Genomic DNA, 18,832 nt, shown 5'->3' with positions numbered 1-18,832 from the left:
TTTACTACTACAATACAGCAGTGATAATTTTATAGCATGACCATCAAACACCTCAAATGTCGCCACTTAAACGAGAATGCTTCATGAATACTAGACTAGTGGACCGTGCAGCAGATCAGAATCTAGCAAGTACAGTTCCTCAAACAGCAGACATTGGGAAACTTTTCCAAAGGTACCTTTTGAAAGATGGCAAACACAGAGATGGTATGTGTGGTCTCCTCATCAGCCAGACTCACTACTGCGGGCTTCTCCCCTGGGTTTTCTGTAACAGCAGCAGCCACAACCATCAATAACATCATGGCTTTGTTGCTTTGCAGCACAACTCAATATGAAACAGAGCATGCAAGTGCAATTAAGGCCAAACTGAAAAGAAACATGGAGAATACACACTGCAGAGTCTCAAGAGGCTCTGGGCTCCATCTAAAACCACTCAAATGCAGTGCCAAAGAGTACTGAATAAATATGCCAGATGGTTTGGAGTTTAGAGCAGGCTTTAATGAAAACAATTTCCTGGAAACCTCTGGATTGGATTTGAAGCCCTCTGCTTTTGAGTTCTTTTCTTTTTAGTGGAGTTTTCAAAAGGAGCATCTGTGTGGTTACTAATTACTCTACCTTTGTTCAACAGGTCCATATTGTTTTCCTCTTCGCTGCAAGGTTTGGGGCTACTGGAGTCTGCGTAATACTTGAAAAATTCCTGCAAAGCCACGAAACAAATAAGCAGAAATCCCAAATGAGTGATAGAAGGCTGGACACATTTTGGCATAACTTCATTGAAGACAGGTTTAACTGTGCTCATTTTAGAGCTACACAAAGTTGAGAAATGATAAGGGATAAGGCATGAATACTTGAGTAAGGGGTGAATATCAATAACAGGAAAATATCAAAAAATACATTTATATTTTTAAAAGACTGCAGCACATTACAAATAATATTAATGGTAATAATAACTGAACAGAGATTATAAACAGTGTGTTTTGCTCTCCTGAGCCTGTCAGCACTCAGACACGTTTAAACACTTCAATAACGTGGGACTAGGCATTCTTCTTCTTCAGGATTGTCAGTTCTGCTGTATTATGTGCTAAATCAGGGGTCTTCAATTTTATCTGCAAAGAGCCAGTATTAATGCAGGCTTTCATTCCAGCCAAATAGGAGGCACGCCTGATAGTTGATTGGAGACCAAGATGAACTGATTAAACAAGTGGAATCAAATGTGACTCCTGCATGGTTGGAATGAAAGCCTGCAGCCGCACCGGCCCTTTGTAGATAAGACTCAAGACCCCTGGGCTACATTATTCTATTTTATGTTATTATATTAGCCAGTTAGAAGCAGGCAGTAAAAGCCCCTAAGCAAATTGGATGACTTTTTTATACGCATATATTGCAATAATTTATGCAGCCAACTGAGAAGTTTGTTTTTGTTGAGTGGGAGGAGGGTGGAGAGCAAGAACTCAAAACTGGGAAGTGGGCCTCAAGGGGAAAACCTTTGTATATGTCTGGTCTAATACAAAAAAAAAAAAAAAGCATGTGATTCTACTGCTGCACACTGCAATTGCAGCAGTTTATTCAAATAAACTGCTGTACCTCCAATAAATAAAAGTTAAAGATCTGGCCAATTTTGGAAATTAAAAACCATAATGCCTAAGAACTTGGGTCATACCATTTTGGGCAGGGCAAAGTAAGAAATGATGGCCAGAACAATTACAACACAGGCAGTGATGAAGTAGCCAAAAGCACTGTCCTGCAGCGCTGAGCCACCTGGGAAAATAAAAATTAGAATAACATAAACCCAAAGGGTCATGACATGTAAAATCAACAGAATGTGCTAAAAAAATAGGTCTCAATCAACTGCAGAAACAGAATAACAAAATCAAGAATCTGAAAGCTAGATCACTGAGTACACACTGGCGAGTGCACAGATCATGGAAAAGGCTGCGAATGTTCCAGCGAATCCCTGGCCGCTCATGATGGGAGCAGTATAAGAAGCTGGAAGCATTCCTGCCAGCCCAAAGAGACTCCCCTGCAGAATCGCACCAAAAGCTGGACAGAAGAGAAACAGAAAAACAGAATGGCAAAGTGGTGAGAAAGGAAGATAAATCGTGATAAAAAATATACAGCGAACTTGACACATGGTACAATGTATCCCCATAGGAATGTCAAAGATTTGTTCCCACCACATAGTCTCTTTTTGTTGTCTTTTCCACAGCTAGACTTCCCAAACCAGCATGTAATAATAACAACATCAAAGAAGGCTAGTCCCTCATGCTGACCCTAACTCTTTAAGTGAAGAAAGAAGTCACAGCATGATAGTGGATGGAACAACTTCTACAAGAGGCAAACCAGAGATATCCAGCAGAGCCACTCACAGTTGATGCAGATGATTTTGATCATGGTGAAGGTGAAAAAGGGCAGAGGGGCCATGTCCACCTTGACCAACACTGCGGTGATCAGAAACACCAGCAGGATCACAGAGAGGCTGCCGGAGATCCTCCATTTCTGAGGAATCCTGGGGTGGAGGAGCAAAGACAGAGAGAAAAGGGGACAAAGATCAACATTCCTTATACAGTCCATAGATAATGTTTAGGTAAAAGGAGGAGCTGAGAGATCCTACAAAATTCTCTGGTAAATTAATACTAACATACCCTCTGGGTACCTAAACATTAATAAAAACCCAGACTAAATGTCCATCTCACACAAACTCTGCACCATGTCTAAAACCATGCCCTTTTCACTAGATACATTAGTGGACACAGTGGAAACTAAACACTCACACAAACAAACAGGGGATCACGTGGGGAGATATGAAGCTCACGGGACAAAGAAAGGTCATGCTGATTAACAGGTATGCTGATAATCGGGGTGGGGCTCGCACAGCACCTTTACCACATTTATTGATCTTCAGTAAGTGTTTTGTGGTTTCTGTTTGTGCCTTCTCACAATATCTTCTAATGAACTTATTTCAATTTCCCAAAATATAAACAAATAACCATGAGAGTGGGCAGGATTGGTCAGAATTCCTTCAGGAGCTGGTGGGATTGAAATTAAATTTTTTTTTTAAATAAATACATTTAAAAAAAGCCCCACACATGTCTACAGTGGAGTATTCATAAACTCTGTCAATGCACTGCAACAGGAATTGCTCAAATATACAGTATTCTAGAGACTTCTAAGTAAACAATTAGCGATATAATGTTCATTGTTTCTTTGCATTTTGGGCATGTTGGAAGTTCTGAAGCATCAAAAAGACCAGGAAGAAGCCAACACACTGCTCTGTTGCCCTGCAAAGACTCACTGGTAAAATGCCTGACAAAAGGTTGAAACACTTGAACTATATACATGACCCATTATGTAGACTTTTTCGTCCCACACTGAACTTCCCATGAATTATGTGAAAGCCTCTTTACTGTAAACACCCTCCAGTTTGACATTTGAGCCGGTGGGACAAAAGGCATTTAGCCTGGCCAACAGGACAAAATGCCCCTTACGCTCTTTTCAATTTACTATCTAGCACACGGTAGTATCAGACGATACGAAGTGCCAATTCTGCCATAAGACAGGACAACAACTCATCGTAACAAATTATCTAGAGTACCTGGTTTGAGAACACATGGAAGTAGAGACGCGTACCAAAGGTGACTGCTTTAAGACTACACGGGACGCCATTAAATTGCATTAAAATTCATTCATTAAAACGCGGCACTCAGATGTTTAACAAAGTATCTACATTATTCATCGCTCTTGGTGAAATTCAGTATTTATTGAGTTTTACTGAAGCTAATATCTCATTGCAATATTGCACAAACTGCACAGCCCGCATAAAAATCTCATTTGAAGCCACCGATTGGAATCCAGTGAAGCACGGCTTCTGTGGACTTCTATTGATTCAAGTACGCTGGGCTTTAATGGGGGGAATGATTAATGCTCATTGGACAACAGGCTTTTTAATGAAATCATTTGAGTCCCGCCCGGTGCGTCTCTGGGGATGAATGGGAGTGTGGGCGGTTGTGTTTTGCATTGAAAATATCTCAATGTTCATTGGACAGTGCATTCTTGCCCCTTCTCAATAAGATGTTTAGATCTCTCGAAGGGGCGGAACCTTATAACCAACTGCCAATCACCGAAACACTACAGTCAGAGAAACAGTGTTCGGATCTGCAGTAGTTGATAAGTAACCAAACTTTTTTTTTTTTTTTTAAGCAGGATTGTTTTACACAGCTAGCATAGCTTGTTATTTTAACACCATAGCTGGTATATATTGTAAATAAATTATAAGTATAAAGTTGTTTGATTATTTGTGCTCATTTTTGAAACAGGAGGCCAGAACAGATGAAACACAGGACACATACATTCTTTAGTAATAGATACCTGTGTTTCCCCATTTCAAAAACCACCAGCCTCCACTGAGGCATACACAACTTACTAGGTTAGCTAACCTAATTAATGAGATAATGGCAACCACACTGCGACACGTCTACCTCGTATTCACGAAATTAAACTTTGTTCATAATAAACACTGCATATTTAAAACACTGAAATTGCAAGGTATAGTACATACAGAGCGAGAGAGAGAGAGAGGGAGAGGGAGAGGGAGGGAGACGGAGAGAGAGCGAGCGAAGGCAAGCTTTAACAATATTACTTGTTAGTGAAGATAAAATTAAATAACTAAGGACATTTAATTAAAAAAAAAAAAGTAAAAGAAATACAAAAAAGAATACAATCTGCTGGAAAAATGTAACTTTTTTTGTAACAGAAAATGGTGCTGAATAATAATGCTGACTAATAAGCAAAGAAGATGGCATACCAGTCTGGTTGCTTCGAGTTCTGATTGTCAGATTAAGTGTAATTACAAGCAGGCTGTCACTACAAATAGAATGTTGATGAATGACATGGGGTGAAAGGAAGAACTGGGTGAAAGGAATCTCGTTTTTTAAGAGGCAAAGAGAAAGAGATAGTTCCTGAGTTTAGTTCCTGAGTTTTAGAGTTTAGAACTGTAAAGTTTGCTTCACCTCTGATGAATGAAGGAATTAAGGCAGGTGAAGATGAGCAGTGGCACCATGGCACACAAGGTCATCACGTTGTTGAATATCGATTCCAGGACGCTGCGCGTGTCACCTTCTACCAGTGTGCCATTGAGGGTCAGGTTCTGACCATCTGCATTTATAGGAGGATCTCTGAGACGGCTGGTGAAGTACTGTGAAGAAATAATCCGAAAATCTTATGAAGCACCATCTGATCAATTGCTCAAATATCTGCATCACGGTTACAATTTACAATCTGAAAAGGGAAACTACAAACAGGCTACGAATAATATAGTATTTGATTTGTGCAATAGTTTTAGTCCTGTAAGAAAAACTAAAAAACATCAGTCCTAACCAATCAAGGTTAGTAAAAAGGTTTATATTTATACTGAACTTCATCACACACTCATGCAAATGAGCAAAAAAAAAGTGCATTGTTACCATGCTGGCAGTCATGAAGAAGTTCCATGGCAGAAGAGTTCCCAGGCCCAGGATGAAAAATATAATCCATACAGCATTATACCTGTGAAGATAAAAACAACTTTACATACCTGCATAAGGTCAGCTTCCAGTATTTTGATATGAATGTATGAAGAGAATGTTACTCACCTGTCTCGTGGTGAATTAATGGCGGTCATTATTTCTCACTGGTGGAATGTTTACGGTTCAGATTCAAAAGCTGGAAGACAATAGTGAGAATTATCGAATCAGTAACGTGCAAATGTACTCATATAGCAAACTACTAAAAAAAGCTATTCAAAAGCGGTCAAAAATCAAATTCACAGCGTTTTTAAAAGGCAGACGTAGCACGTGAAATAGTATTAAGCTATTTTACAAATATATAAACTCAGGATATAAATGTTAAATGTATGAATTCCTCACTAGGGATAAATTCATAAATTTGTATCCTTAGTTTATAATATTTCCATAAAAAGCTGCTTTGTGACAATGACCATTGTTAAAAGCGCTATACTAGAATTGAACTTTGGTTGAAACCAGTGTAGTAACAAATTCATATTTGTGAAGTCAGATAAAACAATTGTCACAAAATGAAAATGATTTTTTTTTAAACAAAAAAACGAACCTATTTTCCCCAAAAAGAGATCAGCAGTGCTCAGTGGTGATGTGTTAAAAAAGCACCACAGACCTAATAAGTAAGCCTTCACTTTGAAACCTCATAAGGCACTTATTAAAAAATAGTAATACCCCCTTTGTTATGATAGGCAGTGGAATTCATCAAACAACAATGCCACTAATTTCCCATCAGGGGGGTTTTGGCATTTGGGACAGAAAAAGCCTACAAACTCAGGAATCTAGTGATTTGTTTTTTTTTTTTAAATAAACAGTAAATTTCCAACCATCAGAGCTAAATTCCAAGTCTAACAAAAAAGGGTTAGCCATTCTAAACAGACAAATTCACTGATGAAACGCTGAAAATAATTTATTTAACATTTACTTTAGGCTTCAGAAGCTGTTCCTTAGTATGTTTGGATTATCTAATGATTCAAATATACTAAATATCACAAAAAAGAAAGGTACATGAGAAAGTCTCCTTGCCCATCATCATCAAACGTATTGGAGTTTGCATTATCAAGACCTAGCAGATAATCTATAAGAGAAATCAGTCAGAAGACAGGTGCTACAATGTTTAATTAATATGATCAATTATTCAAAATGCAATGCAGAACACGCTGTTGCCTTATTGTTTAACTGACCTTAGCAACTGCAAACATCAAGAATAACAAGTAACCGCCAATGTGCAGCACACTACGTTGAATATTCATACAAATATAAGAAAGAGGAGAAAAATGAAACCAACCAAACAAACAAAAAAATCACAAGTCTTACAATGTGTATCCTTCTGCGCTCCGCCAACAGTGTCAAACTACAGCGTCAGCTGCTGAACAAAGCTCATCTAATATGTTCAGTGCAACAGTACAGTGGAGTTCTGGGAAAACAGCTCTCCCCCGCCTTCAAATTCACTCCTCCCAAACACTACATCTCTGGAATGCATCACATAGATGTAGGGATTAGCAAGCATGACTATATGCATTAGGCCTATACTTTAATATTCTCTCTCAAACATACATTATATATATACAAAAGAGACTGCACTTTACTGAAGTGGTCCCACAAAGACAACAAAAATGAACAGATGAGGCACTCCAAAATCATCCAAACAATGTGGGACATTCTCAGGCTCAGTAAAACAAGCAACAGCTTTGTTGCATATACACTGAACACAAATACATGCTACAGAGGTTCAAACAGCAGTCAGAAAACTAAGCGACTCCTCCATTAAAGAGATTTACTCGTGGAACTCAATAATTCAGCTGTCTCGGGTCTTTGGCCAACATCCATTACATCTTCTACAGAATGATGCTGAAGGCTACTCTGTTCAGGGAGTTTGAGAGAGCATAATGAATTAAGCAGAGGTCTCTAGGTCCTTCTCCTAGAGGCACATAACTGAATAACTACCAACGCATGAGCAGAACTGAGTACTCGTGACTCAAATCAGACTTGTCTGCACGGACTGACAACTTTTTTCTGTAGTATATACAAGGTATGTACACAAAATCAGGCTCATTTACTTGTACATGTAAAAATGCTCCGATATCAACATCCAATACCATGTGATGCTATGTGATATAGCCTAGTGTACGCAGTCACGCTAATGAACAGATGACACAAAATGACTGCCATCATTAACGGTGAAATTGCTATCAATCCAGTTCATTGTTAGCAGCACAGAGCAGCAACCTACAGAAACGGACCTAAATCCAAATGTTCCATAACGCAACCGTTTGATTAAAACTAATGGTACTCAATGGTACTCATACTCAATCTGAAAAAATGGCATTGACGTATCCTATTAAATGCCAGTGCTCTCAGCATTAGTACAGGCAAAAATTGAACACTGTCTCCCTTTGGAAACCATCTGCACATTTAATATGATCCGAGAGTAAATGAGCTCTAACTGTATTCACATGACATGGCTGGTACGAGGAATCACGGTCTACACTTGCAGCAAAATTCTAGAGCTGTCCTCAGTATAACAACATTCAGAGTTCTCCATGAAGCAAGGTTCACACAGCAACAGGAAAATTACTAAATGACCTTTGTATCTATTTTGCAGGGAAGTATTAAGATAACACAGTTAAGGGTTAAGGGTCTTTTTCAGATACGTGTGAAGCTCTACTCTGACAAATCTGCTCAATATGATCCATTAGCACTCTACTACACTTGTGTTTAATCTAGCCTTTAACCATTCGAATGATCTGTACAATCGTGAGCACACTCATACTTTGGGAAAGTACCATCTTGGTCTTTGTCCAGAGTGAGCTGGATAAATTCTTTTTATATAAATGGAAAAGGAAATTTCCAAGTTTAAATTCTGTAACCATTAGGATGCATTTTCTTAATTATACACCACTCTATCTAGAGCTGCTTCAGAGCCAACACTCCAAAACTAAAAGGAAACATAATGGTGTTTATGGTATTTTAATGTATGGGCTTCTGTAGCCTCTTAGAAAATCAGCAGAGCTGGGGGCTCCCAGTCAGAAAATAGTTGAGACAAATTCCAGAGCAATATCTGCTACACTTTAGTCTGAACAATAATCCAAACAGCACGTTACCATGTTTCTTAATTTAGAATAATAATTACTCCATTAGACTCATGGCCTTAAGTGATGCACTATGAAAACTGCTGCTGAGAAATGCTGCAGTTGGCCTAAGACTAAATCTGGAGTGATAAAGACGTCTGTGTGAAAGCATCATGTGAAAGCATCAGCATGAAGATATTTGAGGGAAAGCATACCACCTTCTTTTCTGTTTCTAAAATTGCTCTCTGCACCATTCGTGCCTCTCTTACTGCTGCCACTGCTGTGTGTGTATTTTTGTTCTGTTTGACAGGATTGCCAAATCTGCAAAACAAATACAAGCCTGATGGATGGATGGACGGACGGACGGACAGACAGCCTCTTTCAAACTCTATGCACAGCTTTTCCTAACATCATAACTATAAGTGGTTAAGATGTTGGACTTCTGATCGGAAGGTTGAGAGTTCAAATCCCAGCACCGCCAAGCTGCCACTGCTGGGCCCTTGAGCAAGGCCCTTAACCCTCAACTGCTCAGGTGTATAAATGAGATAATTGTAAGTCGCTCTGGATAAGGGCGTCTGCCAAATGCCATAAATGTAAATTTTCTTTGTTTTTGTTTTTTTCGTCACTTGAAATACACCACCAACTTAATTTGCATTTGCAATTTTACAGATGTTTTGTATTTTTTTCCTGCGTGTCTATAAAATATGTTTACTCAAACCAATCTGGCCATTTTCAAGGCTTTTCCACCCACAGAACTGTCACTCACTCAAAGTTTTTTGTTTTTCGCACCATTCTCTTTCACCATTCTCTACAGACTGCTGTGTGTGAAAATCCCAGGAGATCAGCAGTTTCTGAAACACTCAATCCATCCCATCCGATACAAAGAACCATGCCCCGGTTAAAGTCACACACACTTTTTCCCCAATCTGTTGTTTGATGTGAACGTTAACTGAAGCTCTTGACCTGTATTTACATGGTTTTATGCATTGTACTGCTGCCACATGATTGGCTAATTGGATAACTGTATAAATGAGCAGGTGTACAGGTGTTCCTATTAAAGTGGAGGGTGAGTGTATATTGTTTCACTGCTTGGTTCAGGGCAGGAAGTGAGCATATACAGTGAATAGAAGGCCATGTGGGATTTAGTCTATCTAGTCTATGAGTTCAAGCTTACAAAAAAGAAGATTCTAGTGACATATCAGTAGAAAAAGTCATCACTGTGAATTAATACCTTGAAAATGAAAATGAAATATCTATTTATTGTATGAATGACAATAGTATCTCAATAGCATCTGTTTAGGCCCGATACTGATCCGATACAGTGTGTCCCATCAGTGCCAACTAAACATTATTTTTCTGTTTTCAAATACCCCTCCCCTTATATGCTGCAGAGGTTTTCTTTTTTTTTTTTATATAAAAATGCTGCCATTTTTAGAAAGCTTTACTGAGACAGATCTTGCATCATGCATGTGAAATCTGTCCTTCACAGCTACATGCTGTATGAAAGAAATGAAACAGGAACTAAGAATTAACTAAGGATTCAAAGTTCAATTCTGATTTACCTGACCATTTAAAAGTAATGTTCTCTCTGCTCACACTTTTTTTTTGCATGGGATTCTCCTTATTTATTAAAAAAAAAAAAAAAAAAGAAGGATGGTAAAATAGTTTTCTTTCTCAGTAAATAGATACATAAATCCATATGGCCAATGATTGTAGCCTATTTTCTTCCTGAAGTGTTTCTCTTGCCAAGCCCCAAAATTATGGAATAGCCTCCCAGTTAATGTACGTGAAGCAGACACGGTCTCAGTGTTTAAGTCGAGGTTGAAGACTTATTTATTTAACCTAGCATTTAGCGACTAGTGTTTTAGACAAAGCAGTAGATCTGGGGGACTCGTGGATGTTGAGTTTTATCTCCACACGGTGACTGTGAGCGTACCTAACCACTTTCCTTCTCTTTCTGCCGAGCTACACTCCTGAGCTGCCGGTGATCCAGACCCCCCTACGCTCTGAACCAGATGAGCATCACTCCTGAGCTGCTGGTAATCCAGACCTCCCCCCCCTTCACTCTGGACCTGTCCACCGGCAATGCTTCATACTGCCACGAAGACACTTCAGCTGTTTTCCATGGACTACACCAACACACATTGTACTCACACACACGCACACTACAGTGTAAACCCATATGAGGATGGGTTCTCTGTTGAGTCTGGTTCCTCTCAAGGTTTCTTCCTATCACCATCTCAGGGAGTTTTTCCTTGCCACCGTCGCCCTGCTTGCTCATCAGAGACGTCACACACACACTTCACTTTACTTTTGTTTGTGTAAAGCTGCTTTGAGACAATGACCTTTGTAAAAAAGCACTATACAAATAAAAATGAATTGAATTGAATTGAATACAGCCTAATTCTGTTATGACCAATAGAATTACTCTGGGTCAGCCCATCACATGTTAGGGGTGTCTGATTGGAGTCAGCAAGGTCTTAATCAACCTGCTTTGGTAGGTATTTTACCATTTCCTGCTCAGAAAGGTTATACCTAAATCAACGTACGCATTCTTATAACTCACTCATCTTTTGGGACTGGGAACATCAAACACAGCTGAAGTCAAAGCATGTTAAGAAAAAGACCATTGCTTTTTAAAGGTTTGGTTAAGGAGTGCTGAAGAGAAACATCATGTACAGAGGCTCTCCAAATTCCATGTATTGCATGATTGTCTGTCATTTGTTTAAACCCACAAATGACTCCTCAGTCAAATTAAGACATTTTAAGAAGCAGTTTTCAGATATATGATAATAGAAAACTTTAAGTAACATATAATCTCTCCCGGCAGATGGCAGGTCTGAACAGTTGTTTTGGAAAATCTGTGCTGGCGTATGTACAGATTTCACCTCCGTGGGAAAGTTGTCTTAATCTTAAACAGAGTTTGAGAGATGAGGGTCTACTTAAGAAGAATATTCCCATACGAGTATTACAGTCCCCTCTGAAAGTACTGGAAAAATTCTTTTTTTTTATTCACTGAACACAAGCTTTGAGATCAAAAGATGAATGAGATGATACATACAGGATGATATGTACATCCAGATTTGTTAAACAACTTTAAAATGGCAGCTTTTGTTTGAACCTACCCATTGCTCAAGTGATCAAAAATATTGGAACATGTGACAGAGGTGTTTCTTGTTGCCCACATGTGCTTTGTTAGATTGACTGTTTAAACAATTAACAGCTCTGATTGTCTACTCTTGGTTTGAGCCTTGGGTTTCGCCTGTAATGACTGCATTTGTTGTTAAAAAGGATAAACTTACATGAAGACCAGAGAGCTGTCTATGGGAGAAAAGCAAGCCAATTTGAAGCTAAGAAAAGAGGGAAATCAATCAGAGCCATTGCATAAGCAATTGAGCCAATACAACAATTTGAGAAAAAGGAAGAACCACTGGTGCACCAACAACCAGACATCAAACAGGCTGGCCAAAGAAAACAACAGCAGTTGATGACAAAAACATTATGAGAGCTGTGAAGAAAAACCCAAAAACAGTCAGTGACCTCACCAACAACCTCCAGGACATCACCAGGGCAGGGGTGAAGGTATCACAATCCACCATTTGAAAAACTTCCAGAGCAGAAATATAGAGGCCATACCACAAAATGCAAACCAGTCATCAGCATTAAGAATCGGAAGGCCAGATTGGAATTTGCAGAGATACAGAGATAGAGATAGAGATTAACCTCTACCAAAGTGATGGAAAGGCCAGAGTGTGGAGAAAGAAAGGATCTGTTCATGATCCAAAACATAAAATCTCATCGGTCAAGCACGGTGGAGGTAGTGTCATGGCTTGGGCTTGCATGGCTGCTTCTGGAACAGGCTCACTAATCTTTATTAATGATGTAACTCATGATGGTAGCCGCAGAATTAATTCAGAACTCCAATCTACAGAGAAATGCATCCAGTGCATTGCATTGGGAGGAAGTTCATCATGCAGCAAGACAATGACCCAAAACACACTGCCAACACAACAAAGGACTTCATCAGGGAAAAAATTGGAAGGTTTTAAACTGGTCAAGTCAATGACCAGACCTTAATCCAATTGAGCATATATTTCACCTCCTGAAGAGACTGAAGGGAGAAATCCCCCCAAAACATACAACAACTGAAAGAAGCTGTGGTACAAGCCTGGAAAAGCATCAAAAAAGAAGAATGCAAAAGTTTGGTGATGTCAGTGGGCCCCCGGCTTGATGGAGTTATTGCAAGCAAGGGATACGCAACCAAATATTAAGTGTTATTTACTTTAATACCATCTGTTCTAATACTTTTGCTCACCTAAAATTTGGGTGGTCTGCCACCAAAGATGCCACTTCCTAAGTCAATTAACATCTAGATGTGAATATCAGGAACTGAAAAATCATATTCATCTTTTGATCACAAACCCAAATATCTTCAGTGAATAGAAAAAAAAAAACAAATGAATTGGCCTTGCTGTACCAATACTTTTGAAGGGGACTGTATATCAGAAATGTGGCTTATTTAGTGACATTTATGAGGAGGCAATTTAATTAGTTTGAGGGCGGGTGCCTAATATACAGCCAAGCTTCATCCACTGTAAAGTAGTGCTACCCAATGCCAGAACTCCTTACTCAGCATACTCTGACACTTTGGGATGAACAAAATATGCAACAGAAGCATTTCCGATTCAGATAACTATCAAAAATCCTCAAATTCCCTCCTTTACATAGTGGACAGGAAATCGTATTAAAACAAGTCTAAAGCCAAATGAGGAAAGGTGATGGCTTTAAAAAAAAAAAAAAATAAAAAAATAAAAAAAAAAAAGGCAACGATAGCTTTTTATCTATGTTTCATCAAAACATTCTTGACCCACGTATGGACAGAACAGGCACAAATATTAGATTAAGACATGATACACACTTCCCTTCTGCCATGTTTCATCCCTTTTAATGGGATACTAATGTAAAGAGTATTCCAAGTCATTTCTCAAATTTATTAGAATAAAACACTCCAAGGTCATTTTGCGTGAAACCTGTAGCAATCAAAACTCCCTAGTGGTTTGAATCCAACTAGATCCTCCAATATTCTCCACCACCAATACTTCCTGTGCTTGGGTATCATGGTATTTTAGTGCCAGGGGCTCCAGGAATAGCCTGCCTGGTGATTTGCTGAGCCTCAAATAAACAGCAAGTTTACTGAGCAGGTCTGAGCCGGTCTATAATGAAGTAAAGGCAGCAGGGCTGGAAAGTACAGCTGCTGTGTGGTTGTGAAAAATGATTTAGGGACACCACAGCAAGTGACTTGACACCTGATTAAAACTAGTATATGAAACCATTCGGATTTAAAAAAAAAAAAAAAAAAAAAAAAAAAAAAAAAAAAAAAACCTTCCTCATGTAATGTGTTTATATAACCCATCATCACTATGACTAGTTGCTTTTGCTTCCTAAGAGACCTCCTCAGGTTACATGTTATTTATTGGTGGCTATAACAAGACTGGCTATTCCTGGAGCCCCTGGCACTAAAATGTTAGGCAAGACTGACTGGATTTGTATGTCTCGCTGGATTTTTTTGTAGTATTTCAAACTCCCTCTGTATGATTACAGTCAAGAAACCAAAAAGTGTTGTTCTTTCACTTGGTAATCAATAACTGTGACTAATACAGTACACTGATACCGATACTAGTGTCAGGTATCAGTCCAATACAGTGTTCATTTATTCATACTCATAAAAATGACCAATCCATAACAACATCCGATACCATGTTATATTATGTGATGCAAGTCTATTGTACGTTGCCATGCTAATGAATAGACAACAGAAAATGGCAGCAATCTGGATGATTAATGATGGCAGAGTGTAAACTGTGCTCTGAAAAACATCAAGACGAGAAACTATGTGGCTCCAAAGTGGCGTTCACCCTATCACTGGGAGATCGTCAGCTCGACTCCTGATGATGTCTGCGCCATCCATTGATGGGAGTCCAAGAGAGCAAAAGTGGCCATGCTCTCTGGCTGGAAGAAACAGCACACTCTCTCTCCCCTATCAATCACAGAGTCACTTGCCAAACGTGGAATTCCGTGAGCTCATGTATGCAGAAGAGGCCAGACAGAGATTTCCTCTGAATGTGTTCAGCTGTTCAGAGGCTTAACGTGTGTCTGAGGAAGCACATGATAGCCTTCACCTTCCCTGGCTGGTAGCTGTAGTGCGATAGGGGAAAGCTGGCTAGTGATTGGGAACTGATTCCCAAAAAAAAAAAAAAAATCTTCCCACAATACAAGTACAAATACGTTGTTGACGATCAGTCATTGATAAAGGATACCGACACGAGTAAATCAATGAAACATACTTTAATGCATTTTATATAATATCGACTACGTAACATTACAAACTACAAGCCTAGTGGTCTATATGCATGAACACACACTTTCATGGCCACATAAACAGAGCTAGAGAACATGGTCCATGATGCTGATTGATTAATAGTAAGTAGGTTACTCATTTCGATATCAGTATTGACCGAGTATTTACACGTACCAGTCCTCTGTGTGGAAAAAAAAAAATGGTATTGATGCATCCCTAACTGTGACACCAAAGGTTCTGTGCACAAAATTTTTCTATTCTCATAATGCTTGTGTAATATTGAGAAAACAGATACATATACATTCACCATTCACTTTATTAGGAACACCTATACACCTTCGCATTCATGCACTTATCTAATCAGTCAAACAGCAGCAGGAAAAGTGCAAAAAAAAAATCACGCAGATACAGGTCAAGAGCTTCAGTTAGTGTTCACATCAATCATCAGAATGGGGAAAAATGTCCAGGTTTCTGCCTGTTCATGGCTGACAGGAGTGGAACCTGATGTGATGATCTGTTGTTGTAGCCCATCGGCCTCAAGGTCGATGTTTTGTGCATGCATCTGGTACCGACAACCATGCCACGATCAGAGTCACACTTTTTCTTCATTCTGAACATTACCTGAAGCTCTCGACCTGTATCTGCATGATTTTTTGCACTGCGCCGCTGCCACATGGTTGGATGATTAGGTAACTGCATGAATGTGCAGGTGTTCCTGAGTGTACGTTCATAATACGTGCACAGTACCATTCTTAATAGTTTGTCAGTATTACCTAGGCATACTACTTTGCACATTATGCAGTAAGAAATGGAGCGTGGATTTCTCTAAATACTGACTCACAGCCATGATATTCAGCTTTTCCCGCATATAGGTAATACATTAGCACCCCAGCCAGGTAAATGAGGACAGCTCAAATAATTTTGTCTCATCTGAAATCGCTGCATCATATATTTTTAAACCACACAGTGAACACACACCTTGTTTCCAGTTTACCGATGACATGAAGGAAGCTCAGGGGGAGAGAGAGAGAGAGAGAGAGAGAGAGAGAGCGAGCTGGGATGGGGAGAACAGAAAATAAAATCTCTCTCTCAAGCTCAAGACATGAAAAAAGTGTCACTAGTGTACTTGATTTACATTATTTTACTTACGAGAAAGTTTTTATTAAGCACTCTTTAATGAATTTTACTTAAGCTGGGAATGTTGATTCAAACAGACATTTTTAAGAACAAAAGCGAAAAATAATCTTGATAAAGTACACTACACGGCCCAAAGTATGTGGACACATGACAGTCACACCCATATGAGGGCGTTCCTTAAACTGTTGCCTCAATGTTGGAAGCATACAATTGTCTAGAATGTCTTTGTATGCTGTAGCATTAAAATTTCCTTTCACTGTAACTAAACGGCCCAAACGTTTCATCCTCACAATGATGTGTCCTGCACAGAGCCCTGACCTTAACCCCACTGAACACCTTTGGAATAAATTGGAATGCCATCTGTGCAACGGACCTCCTAACATGACATCAGTGCCTGAACTCACTAATGCTCTCGTGTCTCAATAGGCAAGTCGCCACAGCCATGTTCCAAAATCTAGCCTTCCCAGAAGAGTGAAGGCTGTTATAACAGCAAAGGGGGACCAACTCCATGTTAATGTGTATGGTTTTGGAATGGGCACATATGGATGCGATGGTCAGGTGTCCACCTACTTTTGGCCAGATAGTGTAAATGCAGAAATTATGTAATATAATAATTACGGAAATATTAGCCTTTCATCTGCAGCCAACAATGCAAAGAAAAACTTTGACTTTGGAAGAGTGCTTCTGTAGGGCTTGATTAAAACACTGGACTGTCGTTCAGAAGGTCAGGAGTTCAAATCCCAGTACCACCAAGCTGCCACTGCTGGGCCCTTGAGCAAGACCATTAACCTTCAACTGCTCGGTTGAATAAAATGAGATAAACGCAAGTCGCTCTGGATAAGCGCATCTGCCAAATACCATAAATATAAATGCTTTCATTGTGCCAGAATCCGTCGTTATCAATGACACATTGTAGATGATCGCCAAGAACAACATACTGGGTAAGAGCTGTTACTCTCACTCATCTAGGTTTGTATGTATACATATTTTCTTGTCTAGACTTCTGCATCTTCTGCTAGCAAAACTCCTGCTGAGTTTTTAAGATGTTTTATCAGGTTACTTTCATTGCTGTAGCTCCTCCTCTTGATATTTTCACAGAGCACAGTTTGCAGTCTGCTTCTCTTTGATTCATAGCTACATCTAGCTGTGATGACACTGAACCTCTGTCGTTTTGTAAGGGTGGTTTTGGGATTGATTTTTTTCTGTTTTGCTTTTTTTTTAACCCACCAAGAATCCTCCAGTTGTCAAGTTCAATAGGATATAAATATAAACAGTGTAAACAGTGATGTCCTCATAATGTGGTGGCAGATTGTAGTCTACAATGTGTGTCAGAATTTGCACTCAGACCCAATTAGTAGTAACGATCCATCCTCAGCTGAGTTCAAAGCTGCAGTGTTTATACATATGGTGACCTGCTTTACGTGCTAACAAGGCTATCTATTCCCCCACCGTGGTTCTTAGAGGTCCTACAAACCATGGTGGCGAATAGATAGCCCCTTATCTCTTCCTCCAATTTGGTGACCTCCTAAACCTACAAAATCCAAAGAAGTATCTTGGTCTTTCACAGTTTACAAACATATTGTGATCATGGTATGTTAATGAAGCATATGTAGTGCTAATATGAAATAAACCAGCTCATCAAATTTCACCCCACTATTTTGAAGGTCTCCCCTGACCTTCAGCACTGTTAGCACTGTCTACCAAGTGCATTCCGCTGCTTTATGATAGTACGTGTTGTTCCTAACCCTCCCTGATTGGTATCTGTTGTGTTGTAAGTTGGGCTAATTAACGGGGTTGGAGCTAGGAACAACTAAAGTAGGAGAAATTTGGGTAGAAAAACAATTTAAACATATAATTTTAAATATAATTTTTAAAATTATAAATATGTAGCAACATAGTAGTAGAGACAATACAGCCAGATGTAAGCAAACAAGTCTTGATATTGAAGAAGCCTGCTGACAATTGCAAATCAGATCAGAAATTGAGCCAGGTTACCACATCTAGGAAGAGGTTTAATTAGGTAAGCAGTCTTACGTCTTTTGTCACCAGTACATCCTGTACTTCGGGAACTGTTTACTGTGATTCTTCATTCAGTTTTCACATGCCCCACACAGGTACCTCTAATTTTAAAGACAAGTAAAATATCTTAACTTACAATTTTTTCCAAAAAATCTAATTTGAATATACCGTTATTTTTTAAACAGTGTGCCTATTTTTAATTTGACTGCAAATTTGAGTGCTTCTAAAAGAAAATGTAAGCCTAAAGCCCTAACATGGAGCTCCAGCAGAACACAGCAGGGTTAAACTTGTTCTCTACTGTTCAGACACTTTCCTAAAGCAGAACAGTGCGGAACAAACAACTTTGCTTGAACTCCTTCTAAGGGCCAAGGACAAGCTGGTTGCTATGATGCGAACTGTCACCCCAAATGTACTTAGACAACATGTTTGGAGTACGAAATGCAGAGCACTACCTCTTCAGAAAAGACTTTAGTAAGGCAGAACAGCAGGCCATGGTTACAGTTAAATCATTTCCAAGTGTAATGAGGCAAAACTCTGGAGGGATGCCCGTGTTTTCTCTTGCTATTTGTCAAAACTGAGCAAAATTACCTCAAAAAATGCTTAGCCTTGAGTCATCTTGCTGTTTGCTGGGAGGAAACTGCTTATGGAACAAACTGAGTCACAAATGATACCACTTTCATGCTTAGTATAAGCTTTAGTCA

The 18,832-nt window shown here is 39.2% G+C and overlaps 1 protein-coding gene across 3 annotated transcripts in view; it reads right to left on the bottom strand.

Moving 5' to 3' along the window:
- Positions 1-18,832, bottom strand: part of slc29a1a (solute carrier family 29 member 1a) — a 47,869-nt gene that overhangs the window by 7,076 nt on the left and 21,961 nt on the right. For 2 of the 3 annotated variants that reach the window (XM_026939419.3, XM_053232980.1), the window contains exons 2-9: positions 5,625-5,694; positions 5,457-5,538; positions 5,004-5,188; positions 2,364-2,503; positions 1,903-2,037; positions 1,658-1,755; positions 613-694; positions 177-262 (exon numbers count right to left, since the gene is read on the bottom strand). In XM_026939419.3, the coding sequence (XP_026795220.2) occupies positions 177-262; positions 613-694; positions 1,658-1,755; positions 1,903-2,037; positions 2,364-2,503; positions 5,004-5,188; positions 5,457-5,538; positions 5,625-5,653 (837 nt within the window). In that variant the 5' untranslated portion in view covers positions 5,654-5,694. Of the gene's footprint in view, positions 1-176; positions 263-612; positions 695-1,657; positions 1,756-1,902; positions 2,038-2,363; positions 2,504-5,003; positions 5,189-5,456; positions 5,539-5,624; positions 5,695-6,863; positions 6,959-18,832 lie in introns of those variants that run through there. The other variant, XM_026939416.3, reaches the window with a different exon arrangement.

The sequence above is a fragment of the Pangasianodon hypophthalmus genome, chromosome 3 (genome assembly GCF_027358585.1).
Source record: "Pangasianodon hypophthalmus isolate fPanHyp1 chromosome 3, fPanHyp1.pri, whole genome shotgun sequence".
Lineage (NCBI taxonomy): Eukaryota > Metazoa > Chordata > Actinopteri > Siluriformes > Pangasiidae > Pangasianodon > Pangasianodon hypophthalmus.
Note: the sequence above shows the minus strand (reverse complement) of the source record. Positions and strands in the feature narration are given on the sequence as shown.